The 25,792-nt window shown below is 37.2% G+C and overlaps 1 protein-coding gene across 10 annotated transcripts in view; it reads right to left on the bottom strand.

Moving 5' to 3' along the window:
* Positions 1–25,792, bottom strand: part of slmapa (sarcolemma associated protein a) — a 75,064-nt gene that overhangs the window by 18,912 nt on the left and 30,360 nt on the right. For 3 of the 10 annotated variants that reach the window (XR_005613044.1, XM_039612013.1, XM_039612012.1), the window contains exons 4-13: positions 13,276–13,312; positions 9,692–9,754; positions 8,680–8,775; positions 8,207–8,278; positions 7,976–8,116; positions 7,744–7,881; positions 7,201–7,369; positions 6,382–6,432; positions 4,283–4,432; positions 2,581–2,646 (exon numbers count right to left, since the gene is read on the bottom strand). Coding sequence is in view for 9 of the 10 variants with exons in the window: in XM_039612013.1 (XP_039467947.1) it covers positions 2,581–2,646; positions 4,283–4,432; positions 6,382–6,432; positions 7,201–7,369; positions 7,744–7,881; positions 7,976–8,116; positions 8,207–8,278; positions 8,680–8,775; positions 9,692–9,754; positions 13,276–13,312 (983 nt within the window). In the remaining variant the exon portion in view is untranslated. Of the gene's footprint in view, positions 1–2,580; positions 2,647–4,282; positions 4,433–6,381; positions 6,433–7,200; positions 7,370–7,743; positions 7,882–7,975; positions 8,117–8,206; positions 8,279–8,679; positions 8,776–9,691; positions 9,755–13,275; positions 13,313–23,429; positions 23,668–25,792 lie in introns of those variants that run through there. The other 7 variants (XM_031753110.2, XM_039612019.1, XM_039612015.1 and 4 more) reach the window with 5 other exon arrangements.

The following is a 25,792-nucleotide window of genomic DNA, read 5'->3' as shown; positions in this document are numbered from 1 at the left end:
GTGAAACAACTGACAGCAGTGTGTGAATGTGTGCGTGAATGGGTGGATGACTGGATGTGTAAAGCGCTTTGGGGTCCTTAGGGACTAGTAAAGCGCTATACAAATACAGGCCATTTACCATTTACCATTTGAAGTAATTACTCACTACTGCAGTGACATCTCACTTATGTATCCTTACATTCAGTATGATAAATACAATGACATTTTTGTACAGCAAAAACTAACTGAATTCAAATGTGGAAATAAAGTTAATAAAAAATAAATACTTAATGCAATCGAGACCTTTGAAAAAGCCAAACTACGCTTACCAGGTGTTATTAGCTGTTCACACAATAAATGTTAAATTAAACTACAAAATCAACACAGCTCACTTCAATTAATTCCAAATGACCTTAAACAAAACTAAAGCTTCATCTAAAGTCCTAATCTCCATCTGTGCATTATATACCACACCAGAATGTGGCTGACAGCTGATAGTAAATGTAATCAACCGACAAGGTACACCAGCAATAAAAATTCCACAGTGGATGATGTTTTCCTCAAATGTTTTCACACACTTGCTACTCTTCACTCATACCATCTGTTTCCGGTATGAGTGAAGACATGGTCAATGTGTAAAAAGGTAAATTTTCCAAAGTTATGTGAAATGAAGAAACTAAAAGAGAAGGAAGACAAGGAAAAGAAATCGAAGGGAGAAAAAAAATCTGTTTCACTTTAGTGAAAAGTTATAAAAGCAACATGCAGGGAAAAAACTGCTTCAGAAGAAACATGACAGATGCCATAAGGAAATCCAAGCAACCAATATATGTGTGGGTTTTTTTTGTTTGTTTTTAAAGAGGAAGAAAGAGTTCAATATGCAGGAACATTTGGTCAGTGAGACATCACCAGGCTCCAAATGTAATCTAATTATTCTCACTCCATGAAAAATAAAACTGAAATTAAAGCTTAGGTGGGTCCTGGTTCCTCATGATGAACCTCTAGTTTCACAATTTTTCAGCTAAAGCCTGCTCAAATGATCTGACAAACAGTATTAACACTTTAACTTAATCTTCCCAATAACACATATTTGCTCTCTTCATTCACAACAGTCAAAAACAACAGCTGTGTGGTGATTTTAGAAATAATCACTCAGAGAGCTCATTCATGTCTGTGCCAGCTGCAGTGAGGTAAATTTCATGTGCTGCTGCCGACAGAAAAACAAGATGTCGCTCTTGCAGAGTAGTATAGACTCTATTCTTTAAAAACATTCAGAAAAAAAACATTTTATTTAAACAAAAACCCCCCAAAAAACTGGCTTCTTTTTTCCACTCTGTGTTTACAGGCCATGCCGGTATTTATCTGTCTTACACACTCAACCAAACAACAAATACAAAATTAAACAAAAAGTAAGTTAAAAATCAAAATGTCTCTTCCAGCAAACATAAAAAAAATATAACATCTCCTAGTAAGGTTAAGTCTTTTGTGCGATTTGCCGCATCTCTAATAAATAAATAAATAAATAATCCAAAAAGTAGCTATATTAATACTGAAACAAACAAGAAAAGAAGGTAGAATATTCCCTCCAAAAAAACACGTATAAATTCTAAACGCACAAATCAGTCCGTGCATAATTACACTGCTCCGCCCATCAAAAAGTCACCTGCACGAATATATCGCCTATCATCGGTTATTGGACTGGAAAAATTTTACATATCGCCCAACCTTATCTATAACTTTTCTTTAAGAGTTCATCCTTTGGTGTGGCAAGGATAATAGAAAATTGTGCTAGAAATCGATGTTGTTTTGTTTCTTGTGTTTTTTAAAAACATACTTTATTTTTATTCTTTACTTTGTACTACATGACATTTTGCAGTGAACAAACTGAAAGACCCACAGCAGCAAAGAACATCTGTTTGAAACCATGGAAACAAACATAGCCATTAAACAATTATATCTGCATAAAATAGTTTGGCTGCTTAAGGTTTAACTACTACGCTTAATACTACTCAACCTTAAAAAGTTTATACTGCTTAGCCTGTCTTTATGAAAAGAACACTTGCAGTTTTCTAAGAATACTCTTTATCAGCCTGTTTCACGCAAAATAAAACTGCTCTGAAGAAACATCCAATTAAAGAAAAACAATCTTCATCCGAAAGATTTAATCAAAGTTTACTAGTTAAGTAAAGAAGAATGAGCAAGAACAGAAACAACTTTAAACCAGGAAAATCCAAAGATGTGATGATGTGTTAAGGCATGTGAAGAATGAGTAAGAAAAATGTAGATTTCATTACATCACATCTCGAAATTTAGAATTTTTTAAAATTATTACAAAGGGGGATATTATGGTATTATTGGAATTTAGTGGAAGAAATTTTTAGTTATTAAATGTAAATGTCCAGATTTTATAATTCTGAGGAAAACAAAATAAAAATTGCAAAAGTATAACTTAATTGTTGTGCTTTCCATTTTATGACTTTTAAGCGCTCTGACAGTTTCATTTGGCTTCTCCTGGCATTGTTTGGCCTCCATAGGGAAGAAAGTAAAGGAAATTATGAGGAAAAAGTGTTTCGGTGTACAGCAGGAATGGATGCTTGTACTCACGCGGACACTCAATCAACTGTTGGATTCTAGTCGAGTCTCCTCCGCTGTTGTTAACATGACAGTTGTCTGATAGAAACACAGAGAACTGACATTACTATGAAGACTATCAGAGCACAGCCCGGTATTTCTTTTAGATTTGATTGATTCTGCTTATCGATGCCAGGGTAAATTGAATCATGGATTTAACACAGATCAATACAATTTTTTTTTTTTTAAGTTTGTTTTTTTTAATTTGTCCTGATTTTAAACTGGTTTTATTGCAATATTATATTGAACTGCAAGACAAGTGGGTATACTGCATCCCATGTGCTTGTGCCTGTGTAGCCAATATAAGCACACTGAAGAGCAGACCATAAGACTTAATGTTCTGGATTAGATAAGCAGAATCAAAAAACATTGCTCTTAAGGATCGACAAATCTGGAACAGGATCCAGTTGAGAATTGGCTCTCCACACCCAACCCGGTTTTAGACTGGACGGGTAGAACCAAAGACAGAAATCATGACGGACAAACAGGTAGAACCAGGTAGAATGCATGAAAGAACGAGTTACAGAGAACTATGAGGACAGATAGATGCGCGATAAAAGGATGGAGCTGAAATTAAAGCCAAAATTGGTCTCGTCAGACAGAAAGTTATAACACAAAGGTTCTGGACAGATACCACATCAGACAAGATGTGGACAAGCAAACAGCAGACAGGAAACATAAAGCCTCCCAGCAAGTTTTCATTTCAACATCACGCACAAGAAATAACGAGTTAACCAGCCTAACAGTTTCCACAAGTCGGCTTGAATTTTGAAGAAATAATAATAATAATTCCACCTTATTTTTGCATCCAAGTACAGATGTTACAAAAACAAAGTGAAATCAAAAAGATGTGAAATGATACAGTTTAACTCCCCAAAATGTAACAATACACAAAACCTGAATTCAAGGCTCGGATCAAACAAGTTATCATTTAAATGTGCAAAATATGATGCTCCCTTTAAGTAAAGTATCACGGTCTGAAATAGGTTATTTCAAGAAAACCGGAGGATAGTCATGCGTAATATGATGTGGCAGGAATGTTTAACTGGCTGTTTTAACTGGTTGGATAGTGTCTGTGATCTTAACCCAGTGCAAATCTGCTGTGATTCATTAAAAAAGAAAGGGAAATGAAAGGAAAAAAAGCAGGAGGCAGTGTTAAGTTGAATACTGAGTCCTGCCAGAGGACAGAAACCAAACCAAGCACATGATCTCCTTGTTGGAGTAATTAGAGATGGCAGATTTGAACGGGATTAAGGTCACTCTGCACTCATTATAAATTACTAGGTAATACTAGTTCCTCACTAAGAGGGTTTAAAGAAGTGTTTAAAAAAATAAAATACATTTTTAAATTAGAAAGTTTATCTGTATCCTAAAATAAAGAGCCATGCTAAAAAAAAAAAAAAAAAAACTTCTAAAAAATGGAGAACACAAAATTTAAAAAATTTATTTTTTAAATGGGTCATTTGAAGGACCGATTTTTATATTTCTGTAATTATATACCCCCCCCCCCCCAAAAAACCCCCATTAATATCAAGAGCAAATTATTCCCTAAATGTTGTTCTGATTACTTGCATTAAAATAGCATTGTTTTGTTAATTCTGTGAAGGAAAACCTTTAAAAAAAAAACAAGCCTAGATATAAATTAAATAGTTTATTATTATGATAATTAAACTACCATCAGCATCTTCATCTTCCCCAACTGCACCATCATCGGTGTCTGTATCCTCCTCATCCTCGTCTTCCTCCTGGCTCTCGCGTATCTGCTGTGTGGAATCTCTGTCCTCGACAAGCTCCTCTACTGGTCCGTGGGGGACAGTGACGACATCTGTCATGTGACCAGATCAGATATAGACGATTTTGTCGAAACGTCACCAGAAATGTTGAGCACAGAGTCTAAATGATGGCGGGTTCCGTCATAAGGTGATTACTGTGGCGAGGTGTGCAGTGAGCCAGTCACCCGCAGCATTCATGTTCAGAGTGTCAGGCATTCAATGACCAGAAGTCAATCAGTGACCAAGGCTACTTTTTTCCCCCACAGGAAGAAAAACAAAGCAGTGGACAGTTTGGAAACCAGAGAAACAGCCCAGATTATCCAAAAAGCCCCAGAAAAAAAAATTCCATCACTATCACCAGTGGATATACCGACCATCGAGCTATTTAAAGGACATGAAGCCTTGTACAAATCCTACGGGCTTCACACAGAGCTGAAACTGAAGGTCACATGAAACACTTTGGTTTCAAAAGACTTTAGAATCAGAATCCAAATACTTTTTTAATTCCTAAGGAAAAGATGTACCCCTGAACAATCATTATAAAAAATGCTTTAGGCGGTGTGACAACAATACCTCATCAGCCTTTTACGGCTGAGGGGTAAAAACAATTAATTTAACATAAATTACAGTTCAGATCACCAGAGCCACAGCATCAGCAAACCTTGGGTTGTTTTAGGTAAAATATTTACTCGCCTTAGTTTCACATCATATTTTTTTTTACCTGTTCGTCAGAGACCCACTTGCAGCATTTCAACTCCCAGTTTCAGAATGTACCAAAAAAAAAAAAAAAAAAAATCCTATCTCGCTCACTTTTCTCCAAACGACATTTTTCTTCCTCTCGCTATCTAACAGCAAAGTTAAACCAAACAGCTCAAGCTGCCATCTAAGGGCGTCATCAAGCTTCCCCTCCATTTCTTAATGGCATCAGAAGAATCACAGCTGAAGAGTTGCGAAACAGACAAAGAAAATTTTTTGCTCAAGTTGCTCATTCAATTCGGACCTCGCCTCTATTCCCGTTGCCTAGTGCAACATCTTACATCAGCTGGAATCATTGCAGAGATATATGTAGTTACACCTTAAAACTGAGCTGCTTTATTGGTCAGCGAACCATTAAAATCTCTGGAAAATGACCACGACGTTTTTTGCAGAAGAACCCACATACTGTATGATGGATGCAGCTAGTGTGCAGTGCCTTAATACCCTAATTTGATTTAACATGCAGTGTAAAGCTTTAATATTTGTTTACTTTTTCAAATAAGTCATAACTGGAATAATAAGGACGATCTTTAAAAAGTTGGAAATATTTGCTATATTTCATACTGTAATAAGCATAAATGATGCTGGTCCTACAGCTCCCATTTTTGGTGACTTATGAGTTAGTCAATAATGCTGCAGGGTGCGCTCATGTGCAGCCACTTTTCATATAATAGGTCCGTATAAAGGGAGAGGGCTGCAAATGAGCCTGACAACCATGCCCAATATATTCTCCACTGATTTTCAACACTGGATATATTCCTGATAAAAATATTTTCACTTCCTGTTAACTCCCCAGTAATATTGCTATGTAACAACATATTTCTATAAGTCACATCATCTAAAAGTAATTATTATTAACCTTCCTAATATTTGAAAACTTAAATTTAGGTCATTTTATCTCAGTGTTTTTGTTTCTGATTATAAACGTGGAAAAAGCTGACACTTTCTGAATACTCTCAGGACTTATTTGAACGCTTCAGTTCCTGCACCAAGATATAAACTACCAGAGGAAATGGAAACCCGAAGGCTGGATGGCATGCCACCATAAACAAGACGAAAACAGAAGACACCCAGATTCCCGTGACAGACAGATAGAAGTTCAGTGATAAGAGCAGCAAGCAACAGGAAATTACATGGAAATCATGCAGGAAGCTGTCATGCATCATTAGTGGAGGCTGAGGAAGTGATAGAGATACACAAACAGACGGTGGTGGAGATGACGCAAACCCAGGACATGTGGACTCACCCAGACTGTTGTTCTCTTTAATGCTTTTCTCTTGTAGCTGTTCTAACCGCACTGTAAACAACAACAACAACAACAACAACAAAAGCAGAGAGAATTGTTGACTGACAGGAAGTCCGAGCACAGGTCAAAGACATGATCTGACCTGCGCAAGAGGCGCTATGTTGTTAAAGTGACTGGCGTAAAGGGATCACTATGCCAGCGGGTTAAATAGGACTGTGTGTGTGTGGCTCTCTGTATAGTTGTAAAGATGCAGATGATGCAGACTGATCACCAGGTGACTGAAAAACCATCATTTAATGTATCCAACCTATCATGAGTTTAACCAGGTCATTCAGTACAAAACTGAAATTGGCTATGATTTTTATAAATATTCTAAGTTACTGGACCACAAAGTACACGAGTGGGTTGACATTTTTTAAGCTGCCAAAAGGATTATGACTAGAGGATGAGCATGTTATCAAAGCACAGGTGAAAAGGAGACCTTTCATTTGTTATAAATAGTTTTGACCAGCCCCCTGTCTCATACTACGGTAATATGACCTCCACACAATTTAGTCAAAATACACTTTTTGTCATTTTCTCCATGAATTATTGCAAAACAGATCCAACATCCTAATCGGATGCCTAAATAAACTCAGATGTCTAATTGCAAGTAGCAGATCAACTCTGAGCTCCTCCTGAATGAGAAGTTGCTGTCCAGTTGCTTTTATTACATTTTGGGATCAAGCTTTGATTTACGCAACCATATGATTGGATTAAGCGTCCAAGTCTGTGTAATGCCACATGCATTGAAGTGTGTGTGTGTGCGTGCGTTTGTACCCTGCAGGGCAGCGAGCCTCTCATTGGTGAAGTCATTGTCTGCCTGCAGAGCCTCGATGCGAGCCTGGAGAACCTGCTCCTTCTCCTCCATTTCCTCAATCCGTAGTTCCAACTCCCTCTTCTCTGTCGCGCCCCGCTGAGTGAGCTCCTCTTGTCTGCCCTCTGCAGCCTGGAGGAGGAGAAAAGGACGTAAGAGAGGTTAGGCCAAAGGAAGGAACAGAAGAAGACAAAGACGAGGGTAAAAAAGTGGAATAAGGAGGGAAATGGGGAGAAAGCAAACAGAAAAAAAAGATTATATGCTACATAAAACACAGCTCCCATTTTTGATAAATAAGGATTATTCTGAACTATAAATAATGCAAAGCTGCTCTACCAGAGTCGAAGGATAAAACACAAAATGAGCTTAAAATGAGCACAGATTCCCTCTACTGAATTTATAGATAATTTTATTCTAAATATATCTCCAAAAACACATTGAAATAAAACTTGTTTTAAAACAAATTAATGCTGCAGGAAAATAAATAATTTTCCCTTGACGGTTACCTTAATTTTGTCAGTGAGCTCCTTGATCTCATTAACGGCCGCGTTGTACTTGTTGGCGAGCTCCCTCAGCTCCTCCTGACTCCTTTCTGACATCTCCTTCAGGTGGGTGCACTCGTCCTCGGTGTTACTGAGCGTGCGCTGCACAACAGCAGAGATGGCACCAAATGTTAACCTTAGAAATTTTAATTAGTTTTCATTCTGTGCATACCATATACACACACGTGTATCGTACCTCCACCTCTGACAGCTTCCTGACCACCTCAATCTTCTCCTGCAGAACTCTCCTCAGAGACTCCTTTGCCGTTGTCTCGTAGTTGTGTTTATCCTCCTGAAGAGCCAAGAGTTCCTTACGGATCCCTTCCTCCGTCTGGGACTGAAAGAGAATTTTAAAAGGCGATGATCATTTTAACTTTGTTTTGATTCATTGTAGAAGTATGCAGCCATTTTTTAAGTGTATGTATACCTTAGAGTAAGCTTGTATCTGACTGCCCATCACCTCCAGCCTGGAGAGCAGACGGTCCTCATCAATCAAAGCCTGTAGGAGACACACACTTAGTTTACAGCAGTCCTTATCACATTAGATACCATCTATAGATGAAAATTATGGGGAAAAAACACAAATTAGTTTAACTAATCGCAGCGTAGTGTACTAAATGACCCTGATTAAATATGAGCAGTTAGATATGATGTTGCAAACTCGGGGTGAATCCAAGTTCACAACTCTTTATAGGCTCTATTACTAAATAACCAATGAAAGTGCTGTGCCTCATTTTGTTGTGCTCATATTTATGATTTGTGGGAAACACTATACTTTTATGTTACTAAAAAGACTGAATGCTGAACTGCCAGAAAGCATGATCACAGCTGCACTTGTTGCATTTGTTCCTCAACTTGTGAAGAATGAAGAAATGAAGAATGAAACGTGGTATTTCCTACCTGCCAGCTGCTCTCTGAGGCCTCCTGAGTGGTGGCTAACAGACGCTGCAGAGTGGCTAACTTCTGCTCCAACATCTGCTCTCTGTGTAAGGCCTCCTGGAGAGTGAGAGGGAGGTCATCGATGAAAAATAACTCAGGACAAACAAAAGCTTACACAGTTATTTATGACAATGTCTGATTTTTATCCACTAATATTAGTGTACCAGTTAACTTCAGTTAGCTGCTTTTTCTTTGCGGTTTATTGTAACCTTTGCTTGGAACCTTCTGAGGGACAGAGGATGCAAATTATTTCTAAGCTAACTCTGGTACAGTGCATCAACATTTATGATAATATTATAAATGATTCCGTTTTTAGTTACAATCACTTAAAATGAAAAGAAAAACAAAACAAAATCAGTAATCAGATTTTTTTCACTCTTCCTTTAGAAATAATTTAAACATTTATTCCTCATTTTAGTTCTTTGTGCATTATAGAAAGTTGCTTTTTAGTAAGGACCTCTGATGTATGCTTTTCATTATGTAATCCATTTTTCAGATCAGATAAAACTTCACATCAATTTCACATCAGAGAAATACTCCTGTCAAGTCTTCACAGAACCCAATGTTGTCTTGTTAAAGCAGACCTATTCTGTTCATTTCCCAGCTTCATAACTTTAGTCCCTTGGGTTGTAACAGAGTAAGCCTGCATTCTTCTGATTGGATGCCGTTTGTAAACACAAGGGTTGAGCGGTAGGTGGGTGGAGCCTTCAAGCCTGATAGCTATATGAAGGATATCCCTCTGCATGGCATCATACAGATGTTGCAAAAACAGCCACAAACCAGCTGTTTAGAGCAGTCTGAAGCCTGAACTTATGGCTCACCATGATTATTTGTATGTGAGCAAGCACCAGTTTAACTGTGTTTGTATATATTTATATAAATAAGAAAATAAGGAGAAGCACAATCACATTTCAGACTCCTCATTATTGTTAGTGTAGTTCTCAAATATGTCCAGTAGGTGTCAGTGTATTACCTGTAGATACTGGGAGAGCTGGAACAGTTCCTGAGAATACATACTGGGAGTGTTGGCTGCAACCTAAAAAACAAACACAAACACAAACCATGGAAACATGCTGACAGTTGTCTGAGACTCATTCAGCCTTTTGTTTGAATGCAAGGACAACAAACAGCTGAAAAACCAAAGGTTAAAGAGTAAGCTGACCATAATATACAACAACAAACATACACGAAGACAGAGCACAGGAACAGTGCAGGTCCACATTTCAGCCTTACCACAACTCTGATCATTAAAACACGACATGAAATATATAACTCTCTGCTTTCATTGATTTACTTTGAGCTTCAGAATTTTCTGAACGACTCTCAGCAATGTTTATCTATGCATCATTTATCTGCTTTATTAAAGCTGTGCTGTGACAAGCTGCGTTTAGACTTGTAAGTGCTGCATAGAAGTAGTTCCCCAACAACTGTTACTGTTGTAGCCACAACTTAATTTTTACCTCTTTCATTCTGATAATGACAAATAACTTCAGGATCAAAAACGGGTCAGAAAATGAATAATGTAGTGTATTCTTCTTAGTTCTGTTTTTTTCTTTAAAGTTGTATAATTGATATGGGAAAAAACATATTTATTGTAAATTACTTCTGGTGGCCTACATGCAGTACCTTCACAGCCCCATGCTTTTCCACACTTTAAGCCTGGGTCAATGCCAAGTTGTGTATCATAGAATGGATGCTAACTATCTGCTATTGACTGCCAGTAGCAAAACATATTTAGCACAAAAAAAGTGTTAAAGCTAGTACTGTTTTTTTTTTTGTTGTTGTTGTTGGAGGCTGTTGAATTTAACGAAAGAATTCTTACAAATCTAGTCAAATTTCAAATCGGTCTGTGTGATAGCAAGCAAAGCGATGAAAACACTCAATACAGCCTACAAATAACCACACTGACATGTTCAGGTTCTCCAATCATCTGAAGAAAGATTTCATGTACACAGGAAAAAGCTCTGTGGAAAATTAAACTTTAAGGAGTGACTGATAACAAGCAGTACTGATAATGTCCATTAGTGTTACGCTCAGCTGGATTTCTTTTAGCCATTTTCATCTGCTTGCTTCTCGCAGACTTTACACTTACACAGTATTTTAATACAGGCAAATAATAAATATGTTCCTGTTGTCAGACAACAGATTAACCATGAAATATCAAAGCCACATGGTCACCTTTGTATGTCCACAGCTATTCCTGCTGGTTGGTTTTTATAATAGATCTGTGAGCTGGTTTTCTCTTATCCTTGTATATATGTGTACAAATCAAATCAGCATGCCCTTTGCTATCGATGTTTTATGTTTGTTACCAGTATGAGAACATAATGAGGAAAACACCTTTTACACTTGGGTCTGTAACCTACATAAGGTTTAATACATTTATACACACACACACACACACACACACACACACACACACACACACACACACACACATATGACTATGTGTGTTGAGACCTGGGAGATGTGAGGATCCTGCTTTAGAACACTTAACTATGTTTAAGAATGGCTCAAATGTAATCATAGCTCCTCCCAGGCGTGCTCACACACCAGCCTACATTCCTCAGACAGGTTATACTGAGTCTTTGCTGTTCTGAGGAAGAATCAGAGCAGGGCGAGGCAACAGAGGAAGCCTGGTACAACACACTATGGGTAAACAATAAGTCTGGTACTGCACTGTATGGCACATAGGGTTACATTACATTACATGTATATAATGCGTTTTAAAAAAAACAAAAAACAAAAAAACCCCCAAAACATTGTTAAAGTACCACGTGTCTATATGATCACATGTGGTGTTGTACAAGAAACTATAGAAAGGTGTTCGTTATGATATGACAAAGATTTACTCGTTCATTCAAATTACATGATAAATTATCCCTTGTGTGAACAGCACTGGGAGCCAGCTGGTGCATGCGGACTAATTCAACTAATTGCAAAGTAACTGTAAAACAAACCACAGCAACTAAAGCTCGTAATTTCTACTGATTTCTTTTTTTTATTTCTTTTTCAAAGGGTTGATACCTTATTGCTGGAATTTCTTGATACCAGTACAGGTTTTTACATGCTCAAAACAGTCCGTGTTGCCTTACTGAGCTTAAATCTGTGTGCTTTCCTATTATTTTATGACTATTTGCAAAAAAAAAAATAAAAAAATAAAAAAAATAAAAAAGACAAAACTTTATTCTAAGGAAATCCCACTATTTAAAAAAAAACACTGATTAAAATCAATATTTTCATACATCTAAAGATTTTACTTTGTGGGGAGCTCAAAGTCTCTTGATAAATTCCAATATTTTTATATGCAGAAATAATCTTGTAGTGTACATACAATAAGTTGGTGCTAGTCAATTTATCAGCTAAACTCTAACAACAAATTTCCCGATTACAGTACTAAGGAATTTTCCCAATGTTACAACATTGAGGTTAAGAAATCAACCCCAATTCCTTCTGGAACTTCAAAAGAAGTCTATATGACTGAATTTAGCACCTGACTTATAGAAAAACAAAAAAAAGTGTACTTTAAATTGTACGGGGTATTTTGGTTTTGTTTTTTGTTTTTGGTATACCCTTCATTCATGCTCTTTGAAGCCTGTCTGTGTAGGTTTGTGAGACTTCCTGAAACAGCAGCTTTCAGTGTTGCAAATTTTAGCATTTTTTAATTTAGCTTGGAAATTCACCCCACATGGAGAGGCAGAATCCAAGAAGCATGACAGCAATGACCAATATTACTGTAGACTGGGAAAATTTTGTACACCATTGCACCAAGTTTTAAGTGTTAGATTTGTAGGATTGAGAATCCCACCAAAACTGGCCCAAATTTAAAATATTTATGAAATAATATAAATAAAAATATTTATGTGCAACTGTATAAAAGATAATGTCCCGCTGTGTGGATTATGGACATTATCTGTGAAAAGCAGTTTTTACACACAATTCAAACATTAAAACATTTTTTAACCCATCTGCCAAACACAAACCGAGTCAAGGCATGTGTGCAGTGACAGCACATACAGTTTACTTTCAACTTTCAAGTCCAATCTAATACTCTGAATTATACATCACTGCACACATTAGTAATTAGTTTAGTAAAAGGAAGCAATCTAAGGTTTTTCTGTATAAGCACTTTAAGCTCTTATGAACATCATGAATCCATCCAAATAGTTAATCTCCAAAAGCAGTGGGACTTCAGTTTAGAGAGGTCACATCCTAGCTCTGAGAAAATGACAAATTTCCTTTTAAACTTGAGTGGACAAACATCTAAATGTATGTGAAACCACAGCCTGTACAGTGGCAGAAAAAAATCCTCCTCCTTGATGCACATGAAGGATTTCTGTAATGCTGCAGCACCAACTGGCAGGGATCTCTGCATTCCTCTGTCAGCTGACTACTCCACTCTGTGTGGTTAAAGACAACTTATGTGTGTTAGAAATACAAACACACACTCTTAGATGCTTCTCTGAGGTGTAGCCCTACATGTGAGTGAGTGAGAGACACTTTGACATGGGACAGGACAACACAAACAAAAACACGCATACATACTTCTGTTCTTACCTTGTCTATAGGTAGTGGTAACGGAGGCTGGATGACACTGAAAGAGGAAGAGAGGAGAGAAAAAAGTTTGTCACCATAGAAACACCAAAGAGCAAAGACACATGGAGTAACCACGGAGACCAAAATAAAAAAATGTTCCTGGAAAAGTCTTGTGACATCGGTTTTTCAGCCCATTTTAATAAAACACTCATTCTATTACGACCAAGTCACTGGCAACAAGGAGTCCATTTCTCACACCTTTCTGACATTTCAGAGGGTATAAATCACTTGATGTAAAAAAATATCCACTCAGCAACTGAGCCTTGCAACAATTTTTAGATGGGAAGAGCAGAGGAAAAGACAAAGGGAAAAAAAACCCCAAGACTTTTCAGACTAAAACTTTGGTTATGTTCATAGGTTATTTATGCAACTGGGAAAAAATAAAAAGTGAGTATTTATATATTACATATTTTATGTATGTAATTTAATCAAGCAAAAACCTCCAGGTCTGAAAAATGAAGTCAATTCATGAAGCAAATAACTGCAGTCCCTCTAATGGCCACTTAAGGCAGGTTTTTAAAGTGAGTTAGTCGGCACAGACTCACATGTTAAAATGTCTAACTTTGCAACATAAATAATCATGTTTGCAGCCTGCAACCAAACTTTTGTTGACAGGAAAGTCCATAAAAGGGGAAAACTAACAAGAAAAGATAATAATAAAAAAAAAAAATGCATCTATCTTAATTGCCCCTTGGGGATAAATACAGGGAGTGCAGAATTATTAGGCAAATGAGTATTTTGTCCACATCATCCTCTTCATGCATGTTGTCTTACTCCAAGCTGTATAGGCTCGAAAGCCTACTACCAATTAAGCATATTAGGTGATGTGCATCTCTGTAATGAGAAGGGGTGTGGTCTAATGACATCAACACCCTATATCAGGTGTGCATAATTATTAGGCAACTTCCTTTCCTTTGGCAAAATGGGTCAAAAGAAGGACTTGACAGGCTCAGAAAAGTCAAAAATAGTGAGATATCTTGCAGAGGGACGCAGCAGTCTTAAAATTGCAAAGCTTCTGAGCGTGATCATCGAACAATCAAGCGTTTCATTCAAAATAGTCAACAGGGTCGCAAGAAGCGTGTGGAAAAACCAAGGCGCAAAATAACTGCCCATGAACTGAGAAAAGTCAAGCGTGCAGCTGCCAAGATGCCACTTGCCACCAGTTTGGCCATATTTCAGAGCTGCAACATCACTGGAGTGCCCAAAAGCACAAAGTGTGCAATACTCAGAGACATGGCCAAGGTAAGAAAGGCTGAAAGACGACCACCACTGAACAAGACACACAAGCTGAAACGTCAAGACTGGGCCAAGAAATATCTCAAGACTGATTTTTCTGAGGTTTTATGGACTGATGAAATGAGAGTGAGTCTTGATGGGCCAGATGGATGGGCCCGTGGCTGGATTGGTAAAGGGCAGAGAGCTCCAGTCCGACTCAGACGCCAGCAAGGTGGAGGTGGAGTACTGGTTTGGGCTGGTATCATCAAAGATGAGCTTGTGGGGCCTTTTCGGGTTGAGGATGGAGTCAAGCTCAACTCCCAGTCCTACTGCCAGTTTCTGGAAGACACCTTCTTCAAGCAGTGGTACAGGAAGAAGTCTGCATCCTTCAAGAAAAACATGATTTTCATGCAGGACAATGCTCCATCACACGCGTCCAAGTACTCCACAGCGTGGCTGGCAAGAAAGGGTATAAAAGAAGAAAAACTAATGACATGGCCTCCTTGTTCACCTGATCTGAACCCCATTGAGAACCTGTGGTCCATCATCAAATGTGAGATTTACAAGGAGGGAAAACAGTACACCTCTCTGAACAGTGTCTGGGAGGCTGTGGTTGCACGCAATGTTGATGGTGAACAGATCAAAACACTGACAGAATCCATGGATGGCAGGCTTTTGAGTGTCCTTGCAGAGAAAGGTGGCTATATTGGTCGCTGATTTGTTTTTGTTTTGTTTTTGAATGTCAGAAATGTATATTTGTGACTGTGGAGATGTTATATTGGTTTCACTGGTAAAAATAAATAATTGAAATGGGTATATATTTGTTTTTGTTAAGTTGCCTAATAATTCTGCACAGTAATAGTCACCTGCACACACAGATATCCCCTAAAATAGCTAAAACTAAAACAAACTAAAACTACTTCCAAAACATTCAGCTTTGATATTAATGAGTTTTTTGGGTTCATTGAGAACATGGTTGTTGTTCAATAATAAAATTATTCCTCAAAAATACAACTTGCCTAATAATTCTGCACTCCCTGTAAAGTCTGACTCTGATAACCTGGTTATGACCAAGTGTATAAAAACATGCCAGTCAGTTATTAGTAGTGGTAGTAGCAGTAAGAGGAGGAGGAGTAATTGGAGTATTAGTATTTTTTTATTACCATTATTAATAGTTAACCTGTTCTCACACGTTTCACAGCTCAATGAGCTCAGCTAAATGCTCCCTCAGAGACTGCACCCAGGTGGTTTTTATGTGACATACACTAATAACAATACTCAGTATCTCAGTGATACTTTTATAGGAAGATGAGTGGATATTTTTTGTTTGTGTGTTTGTTTTTGGAAAGACATGAAATCACACTGTCTAGATTTCTAAGTACCCTGCTATACTGGAATAAAACTGAAACCTAAGAGTCAAATAAATATCACCATGTGTTACTTCAAAATGGCAGGTAACTGGTTTCCATATTTTTTTTTAAAAGAAATATTGTTAGTTGACTAATTTAATTCACATACTCAATATCAGTTTCACTTGCAGCCTGAAAAACACTCAAACACATAAGTTTTTTTTTAACTTTTGGTGAACTTGAACTGAATCACACTGCAGCGGCTGCTGTGTATGTTGGATCAGTGTGGTGTGGTTGTTGCAATAAACATCAAACACAGTCAATGATTAAGCCCGACAGGATTTCCTTAAAGTACAGGAAAAGTCAGAGATTGATGCGACTGTTTGCTTGCAGACAACACCTTGAGGCCAGTTTCAAAAATATCCTGTTACATAAAGTCTGACTTTAATAACATCTCAAACTCACATATATGGACCAATAAAACACCAAACAGTGCATTGAAACGTTTCACTCAAATCAAGTGAGATGTGTAAGCGCAGGATACAATTACTTTACTATAGTTTGCAAGGTTGCAAGAAAAGATCACTGTCTGATGGCAGAAAAAACCAAACAAAAAAACCAACCAAACAAACAAAAAGTCTTCAAGTAGGCCTGGAAATTAAACATTTTCAGTCAGACCCTGAAAATCAACCATGTAGTTGATTATACAGTTTTGTTAAGGTTATACTGCTATCAGTTGTAACATTAGCTACAGGTAAAAATTTAAGCTAAAAGTTGTGTACTTTCAATGAGATAAACTTCAATGAATTCAGAAAAATCTAATTTTCTTTAAGAAATAAACAGAAATTAAAGCAGGCAAACATAATGACAGTTTAGAGCGCATCTACTATCCATTTCCTTATTTCCTGCCATGTATAGCTGCAGTGGTGGATGTTCATATCAAACATGGCCAACGTTTCAAATAATGTCATCTATAGTACTGTGCACTAGTCTTAAGCCAATCATTTCTTTACATTTTGCTAGAAAAATGGGAAATGGGCACAGCAATTTATGAAGTTTGCAAACATAAATGTAAATTGAGTAAATAATCAAGTGCAAAAATAAAGAAAAATCAGATGCCTGCCATTTGTTCTGTTCTGTCAGGATGATCCCACAATGCTTCAATAATGCTGAGGTCCAGTTCTCTGGGGAGGTCAATCCATGACTGATGGTGTTCAGCTGTGCATTTTTCTACTCAGGTGAAGCTTTTACTGCATTGGCAGTGTTTGGGATCACTGCCATGCTGAAAAATGAAGCCGTTACCAATCAGAAGCTTTTAAGATGGTATTGCAACAGGGCCATAAGACTGCTGCCACTAATTTTCAGTCCAGTTCTTATGCAATTTGGCATACTTCAACCTTTTCTCCTTTTAAGCCCTTCTATAAAGAAATAAGGGATGACTCAAGAATTTTGAACACACATGATCCCTGTGAACCAAAAGCCCAGGCTCATGAATATCCTGATACAGCCTCCTCAAGCAGAAATCATTGTATTGTGTCTGCTTAGGTAGGTACACAAAGTCAAATATGTATCTGTACTTTTAATGGTCACCAGGATATAAAAACCATTCACTTGTACTAACCAATCACCATATTAGCCACGATAGCGTGTAGACATACCCACCATACAGTGGAAACTGTCGTGAACATCTTCTGTTGCATATGCATAAGCGCAACAAATGATTGGCTCATCTGTTTCCTGTTTTGGCTATTGATTGGCTCTTTAGAGACAGTAGCCACCATCTTCTATAGCTTTCCATTTAAAAAAGATTAGTTAAATCCCAGTAAACTGTGGGATTCATATTGTAAAGATATGTAGGACACAGCAGGATATAGCAGTCAAAAGATGAATGCATTCATTTTAAAAATCAAACCAATGCAATAAATTTGTTGGTCATTTGTTTTAACACTGCACTGCTCCACAGGATCACATTTCTTCCATTTCCTTAGGTCAAACCATGCATAATAATATAGTACAGTCACTGTGAGTTGCTTCCACTGCTCTCTGTGTTGCATTAATTAAAAAACACAGTAGTTTTGAGAGGAGCTGAATGAAGAATAAATCTAAGCCAAAACCACAGTGTGAAAACAAATTGGCCACCTTCAGTTTCTGCCCTGCAGAAACATGGCCTCTGTCATTTTGTGCTGTGTTTACCCAAAGTACTGTAATCTTCCAGCACAGCAAGGTCATGCAGGTTTGTTTGAGAGACAGTGTGGAGATTACGTAGAAACAGTCGCAGTTCAGGAAGGTAAATTCAACTCTGGGCAAAAAAATAACTCAACACTGTTAATGTGTCACTACTCACTGCAGAAATGGAGAATGCAGCAGCTCCTTTAACAAAAAACTCACGGGTCACATGAATTCTCATGACACAAACACATTTTACAAATCAATAAGTGTTTGTTTTTCTACAGGAGACAAGAACAAGCTGGACTTCCATCATAACATCTATGGAGCCACCACAGCTTTAATTTTAGGCCTTTTTTCAATACATTTCCTCTTATAAAAAGGATTGCAGCACACACTTCAGCTGTCCATACTTATAACTCCAACTCAAATTTGCTTGGTTACTGAGCTGCATGTAAAATTCTGCTCAGAAGAATGAAGATGCAGAAACTATTGTACATCAATTTTATCAGTTTGGTGCAACTCAAAGTAACAACAGGTGCACTGAAGAAGCCACAAAACAACCATGAACAAGGGAATGGTTTAGCCACAGACCACTGCTGTCTTAAAACAAAAACAAAAGCCAACAGTTTTATCTTCACTATTTTAGGCAACTTTCTTCTGAATGGCAATACCTCACAAAATAATGAGATGACAATACATGACCAGAAATCTGCAATGAATAAATAGATGGGTTGAAAAGAGCACTTTCATTTACCTCAGTTTGTACGTAAGGCCAAAACTGCAGGTCAGAAAAATTATTAAAAGCACTTTAAAAGGTTAAGGCAGTGATTTAAAAGGATTTTTGTACATTTAGGACCAGCAGAGCAGGTTCTCTACAGAGATTAGAGCAAACAGCTTCCACAGAGCCACATCATCAATCACAGTAAACACCCAGTACTTTGTGTTGAGTTAGGCATTTTCATATCAGAGCTCCACTGCCTGCTGATCACATGACACCCAGCAAGAAGAAATGGAAGAACTACAATCCTCCTACATACAGTATTCAGTGTTTCCTCTTATCTTGTTAAAATCTCCTAGTCATATTTTTGACTAGATACCAGCAAATAAGCATTGTAACACTTGAATGCTGGGCACTGGCACTTCCAGATGACTCTCTTGTCCTGAAGGGATGATGATTCTTCTTCACTGTGTTGTTCCAACAATTTGTTCCTGCTGCAATCATTCAGTCACAGCGCTGTCACACTTTAATTTCTGTGCATAACAGCTGGCAGCAGTTCTAGTATTCAGATACCATCTTCATATCAGCACTGCTCATGCTAATGATTAGCCTTTTGCCTCTCTCTTTACCCATACATAACAGAAATATGGGGTTTTGTGATAGTTTGTAAGTTTGGATTAATGGCTTGTGTACAGTGAAGACAATGAGGTTTCTTAGATACAACATCTTCTTCATTTTGACCATTTGAAACCCTGATCCAGGCACCAAAAATTAAAAAACGTAAATAAACCAAGATAACTGTCCTTTAAAGAAAAGGTACCGTCAGGTCATTAAACTGCACTGCTTGCCGTTTTGGCACTTACATTTTTTGTACGTTTTCTCTTTTGCAAATTCATGACCAAAAAGCCTTTTAATGAGAGTTCACACACACCAAACTTTACTACAGTTTTTACTTGCTCCCCTGCTTGTTTTACAGAGAAGAATATTTTATGTATCAGGGGATATTTTGGGCATGTTTGGCAAGAAATTTAAATATCAAAATAAATATGGGAATTCCTGTTATACAGGTCTGTTTATGGAAACATAAATAAACCTTGAATCATTTGCAAATAGGCTGTTTGTTGTCATTCAGCTACATCATGCTAGCAGATTAAGCCTTTAAAGGTGAGCAGACACCTGTTTTCTCAGGCATGATTTAGCAATTTTCTATTCAAGTTCCTACACTAAAGGCAAGTTAAACTCAAGTTAAATTGAGGAGTTTCTGTCATATTTCAGGCCTGCTTACAAAACAAAACGACTGCATCATAAGATAATAAGGGTGGTCTCTGGCTGTGCAGCTACCCTTGGAAAAATGCAGAAACTTTTCTAATGGTCGTCAAACCATGTCTTTATTGATATATACTGAGGGGTCAAAACTCATCATTAAGAGTAAATGTCATCTTTATGGGGGAAGGAGTTAACATCGTCACAGTTAAGTTTGCAGTTACAATGTGTCTTTCCAACTAATAAAAACACATCTATTTAACTGATTCCATTAATTTGGATAATTGGGGTACATTTACTTCAGCTTTAAGGCATTTTATTTATCAAGTTACCAGAAAGAACAAGAAAACAAGAAAAGATTTCTATCCACTCAATGCCAGGAAAAACAACCACTTTAAACTTTTCTTCTTTCATTGGTATTGTTTTTTTTTTTTTTTTTTTTTCTTTTAATTGTATTTCATATAATTTACTTTATTTATCCAAAAAAGTTAGGAAATTATTATGTCACAGCAGCTAAAGCAAATAACTCATAACAAAAACAACACAACTGAAAGTCAAATAGCTCATTAAACTAAATTTTGATAGAAAAAAAATAGCTAAATAATGTAAAAACAATTATATAAAAGAGCATGACTGAACAGTAAAAATACACTATTTAGATAAATATCTCAATGACAATCTCATGGAGCAATTATGCCTTCTCTTAATAAGCAAATAAAGAAAATTACAGTAAACATGCAGGACAAAAATGATTTCCATTGTACAAAGAAAAGGAAGGATCAGAGGCCGGTTCAGGGGGTTCAGGAGGCTCTGCAGCAGTTGTTTACAGCAGATTCTGACTGCATCAAGAAAATTACTCATTTCCAGTCATCAAATACTGCCTGCACAGACCGGACCAGCATGGCTCCAAAGCAACACATTTTAAAAAAGATGGAACAATATCTACGCCATCACATGATCTAATTTCACAGGTCTTCAACTGTGGCTCACAAGAACGTCAAGTCTGCCTACACGGACACACAAAGTGAAGAGCAGAGCAACAGGAAAACAAAAAGGCTGAGTGTTTTGCATGCAGTCTAGCAAAAGGCTGCCAGTAGTTTCCATCTGTAGCATACTCGTATGTTTTTAAACCACTGTGGGAGAACACTTCATTCTGTCATAAACATAGCTCTACATGGTCATCTATTACTTACTAAAATATGTCTGCAGCACAGACTATTTAAAAAATTAAAATAATAATTAGAAAAAAAAAAAAAAAAAAAACGTGGTTGAGGGAAATTCTGGCTCAAAAAAACTGCTTTTACATCGAAGTTTTAACAATTAATTTATTAGTGGGACACTTTTTTTAAACAAAGAAAAAAAGCAAGCATAAAAGCTTGATTTTTAATCGCACATGTGGACAGATTCCTTCTTTTCTGTTGTTCCTTTATGTTCTCGTCAATATTGTGCAAATTTATTATACTATTAAAAAAAACAGTCCTTGCATAGCTTCTTCAATTTAAAGCATAGTCTTTTTTGAAAACTCAATCTTTTGTTCACCTTTTCTCCTTTAAAGGTGATTTTGTAGATTTGTTTGTAGATTTATTTAAATTTATTTAAGCTGAAACCATCCACCATAAGCTGGATCCATTGATTAGACATTCGCCAGCAACACAACTGGAAGTTGGAAAATCAGTTAATAATACCAGTAATAACATTCTCAAAGTGGGAGTAAATAGGAGAGAGAGATGTGACGCAAGAGTTTGAACTGAACATTACGAAATGTTATCTAGATAAACAAGTCAGCTGCAGCATAACTAAAAACAAAACTGACATCTTATCTTGACCAAAAACTCAAAACCATCCTCTGCTCATTTGGGCCAATCAGTGGGATGGATCCGTCCACGATTATCTCAAGTCTTATCACAGATGTGATGGAACAATTCACATAAAAGGTTATAAGACAAAATAGCTGATAGGTGGATTTCTCTGGTTCAGTGATAGAAAAAAAAAAAAAAAATCTGTATTTTACAGACTTTCCATTTCTCTTCCACCTCTAACAGGTTTGATCTTGCTCTTCATCTCTGTTGCACTGGCCTTTTAATATGTCTCACTACCCATGTATTTCCACTGTCAGTGAAAAAAATAACATTGGAGTGGTAATCCCATTTTTTTTACCATAAAAAATGTCAGGAAAGTATTTTAAAATACTAAACCCCTGGCCTCAATACAGTCTCCCAAACCAGCATTTCACCGCAGGAAGTGCAGGCAATAAATTTAAACTCTTAAGCCCTTTGGAGGCCCAAAGGATTCCTGATCAGGAGGACAGCATGAGGAGATTAACCTTAGAGATTACACTTTTGATAATGAGCAGGTTGTTTCTGAAGCGATAATGTAAAATGCCAAGAATAAAAAAAACTATAAAGAAGCTCTCTACACAGCTGCCACATCAGCTTTAAGACACCCAACAGTGACCTGAACAAACAACCAATCAGGTCCCATTTTAGATTTCCAGCTTTAGTTCATTTTAGTTTTGTTGACAACATAGTCCAATTTCATCTCGAGTGGGAAAACTAATAAAAATACTGCACACAAACATTCAGTATCCATTTAACAACAGCCTGAGCAGTCTTTTAAAAAATTACCAGAGTTTAATCAACAAGTCTTGCTGCACGTGTGTTACAACTTATAGAGCAAACATTCCCATGCGAGTTAATCTGGAACTACAACTAACAACATCTAGAAAACACTTCAGTTCCAGTACTCTGTAACAATGCTGGCATCCACACACCAGGAACAGCAGTGACTTCATTGAATTTTAATATTTTGCAAAGCTAGTTTTAGTTTCCACCAATGACTTTTTACACACACAGACTTTAAATGCCTGTGGTTCCCAGGTATAATATGCATTCGGAAGGGCTCCATCTTCATCACCTTAAACTGCAGCTGGCAACTTTCTTGTCCTTGCCGCCTATCCCAACCACAACCAGCATCAAGTGGAGAACTGGCTCATGTGGTGCTATGCTGAGGTCATTAACAAAACAACACAAAACAATGCTACCCACAGACCAATATTGTGGATCTGAAGTCTGTCTATGAGCTGAGAAATCAAAGACGCATCTAATTAATAACTGTCATAAACAATATAAACTATTATTCCTTAATTTATAAAAGAAAGCACAGGTTGGTCGACCGGTCACACAGAGAGCCACTTCCCCTGTCACCACCACAAATACAGAAATTCAATGAGAAACACTGAACAGATACAATCAGCAGCTGCAGCGACACACTGTTGTTTAGACACAAACTTTAGGTCATGGTACTATTTGACTTTAAAGCTCTGTAAATATCAAAAGCATGAAAACAGTCCGATCAGAGTTGCCTAGAAACCTGCCTGAAATTCTGGACCTCAAAGACCTTACCTGTGAGGTATTCTCCTCGTACGTCAGGTAGTGATTTGTCACAGGCCAAAGTTCACCTTTCAGCTTCTACCTCACCCTGACTAGTCTGAGAAATGCCTCCCCCCCTCCACAGCTTCTAACTTTTACTTAATTTCTCTTCTGGTTTCAGAGGAAGCAGCTGATTCTTCTCTACTTTTCCACGGAGCGCATGAAGTCTAAGACTAACTTGCTTTCTTCGTCTCTCCGCTCCTCCCCTCCTCTGAACAAACAGCTGAGTTTCTTCCTTTAACTTGTGCAAGGTACTATAGCTCCACCCCTCCTGGCACTCACTGTGAGGAAACACTCCTCTCTGCTGCAACTATGACTCTACACTACCTTTATCATCTTGTGGGAGGTCAAAGGTAGCCTGGATAAATCACTTGGCAACTGATTCATCATCTTTAATCCCAACCTATTTTTGAGCTGACATTTTATTGTCCTGCTCACCTGGCTGGAAGAGCAGTGAATCTGAAAATGAAACACCCCCATTAACCACATGACCACAAGTATGCGTGAGTGTTTTACGGAAATACGGGCAGCAGTAACAGACTGATAGGGGAGACAAAGAAGTACTATTGTTGTGATCAAAACAATGACACGAGACGCATGTACAGGCCAGACTTTAATAATTCATAGCTCAATTTTTACCTTATAAAATTAACTTTCATTAGTTTAAAGAAGTAGTTCAATAGAGCAATGCAGGAACACTAAGACACAACTTGCTCGAATTTATTCTTTGGATCTGTATGTGTTTTTCTGTCTCACCACATAAACAATATTGTGGAAAAAAATGACTTCACAAAGGCAGAAAACTGCTGATCCTCAATTACAAACATTTCTGGCCACAAGTCATCCAGTGAGGTCACAACAGGTGTTTTAGATTAGATGGAAGACCGAATAATAAGGAAACACTCCCACGTTGTCACCTCCTATTTTACATGAACTATAATGGAAGAGGCTCCAGGGAGCTGTGCTGTTCAGAGGACTTTATGGAGACTTCTGAGCATCAAAAAGCATTAAAACTCAGTCAATACATTTTCATTGATCTATAAAACGTATTTAATAGTATAGAGAAAATATTTAGAGTAAGAGATGACAGCTAATTAGTTGGAAATGGATACTGCTGAAAAATACTGCACAAAGTCCAGTCCTGGGCCTCACACTTTTTATATTATATAATAATGACATTTCCAGTTATCAAAATTACTTTGTCAACAACACTAATTTACATCACTGTGGGAAAAGTCTAGAACAGATTCTGTAAACAAAGTTTTCACATTACTAAATAATTTTTATTAATGTGTATTTAGCAGTTGTTTGAAATTAGAAATGCAGTATCAATGTGGAGAAAAGGGATATTAAATAAAGATGTAAATCTGAAAAGGGTTCAGTTTGGGGAGTATCTTTAAAGGATGATAAGGAGAGTGGAGTTCATTATATAGATAAAGATGTTCATAAAATAAAATTGAAGCATAGTTATTGTTATGAAACTGTCGTTTTCGTCTTCCATGCATTTTCTTTGGTCTTTGTTTTTTTTTTTATTGAAATTTAGTTCTAAAAGTGCTGCTATGTAAAAAGTGTAATTTGCCTTCTTTCCATTTAATTAATTTCTTTCTTGTGGACATTTGTCACTATCAAAGGTTTTCAAAGACCCAGCCTTGGTTTAATGTAAAATTGCAAACACAGTAACCATCTTTATAAAGCTGTATATGGCAGATCTCCAGAAAGCTAATTCTAATACCAGGGAGCTGAGACATTCTTCAGCTATTAATAAATCTTCTGACTTAGCTTCACATCCCTCCCCTTCAGCAGCACTCTAGAGACAGAGTCCAACTGTTAGTTAAATAAGAAGAGCTGTTTGATTAAAGCAAATGTTAAAAAAGGTGAAATTTGACCTGTTGGGGGCAAAAAATGTCAAATGTGGTCCTGAGACAGAAGGTAGCATCATTGCTCTGTAAGTCTATGATGCCGTAATTGTTCCCGTAATATTCCCATGTGGATATAATAACAGATGCTGAAGGTCAAAGGTCAAACTAGAGACTGCAGTCATTTCCCCACAGAACATGTTGGAGGTCTACGCTTATTTAGATCTCAGGTAAGCACCATTCACTTTCATGGATTATTGACCATGTGGATAAAATACTACCGTTGGTGTTAATTGACGGACTTCTTAAACCTGTGCTGAACTACAATCCAAACCTGCACATTTGAAAATAAACCAGCACAATTCATCACAACTCACTACTAAAATACCACACATCTGCAGTGACAGAGAGACAAGGGAAAACATTACAGAGACTGAAATGATTTTGTTCCTGTGCAAAGACATACTAGAAACCAGAAAG

The sequence above is a fragment of the Oreochromis aureus genome, linkage group 5, assembly GCF_013358895.1.
Source record: "Oreochromis aureus strain Israel breed Guangdong linkage group 5, ZZ_aureus, whole genome shotgun sequence".
Taxonomy (NCBI): Eukaryota; Metazoa; Chordata; class Actinopteri; order Cichliformes; family Cichlidae; genus Oreochromis; species Oreochromis aureus.
This window is presented reverse-complemented; position numbering and strand designations above follow the sequence as displayed.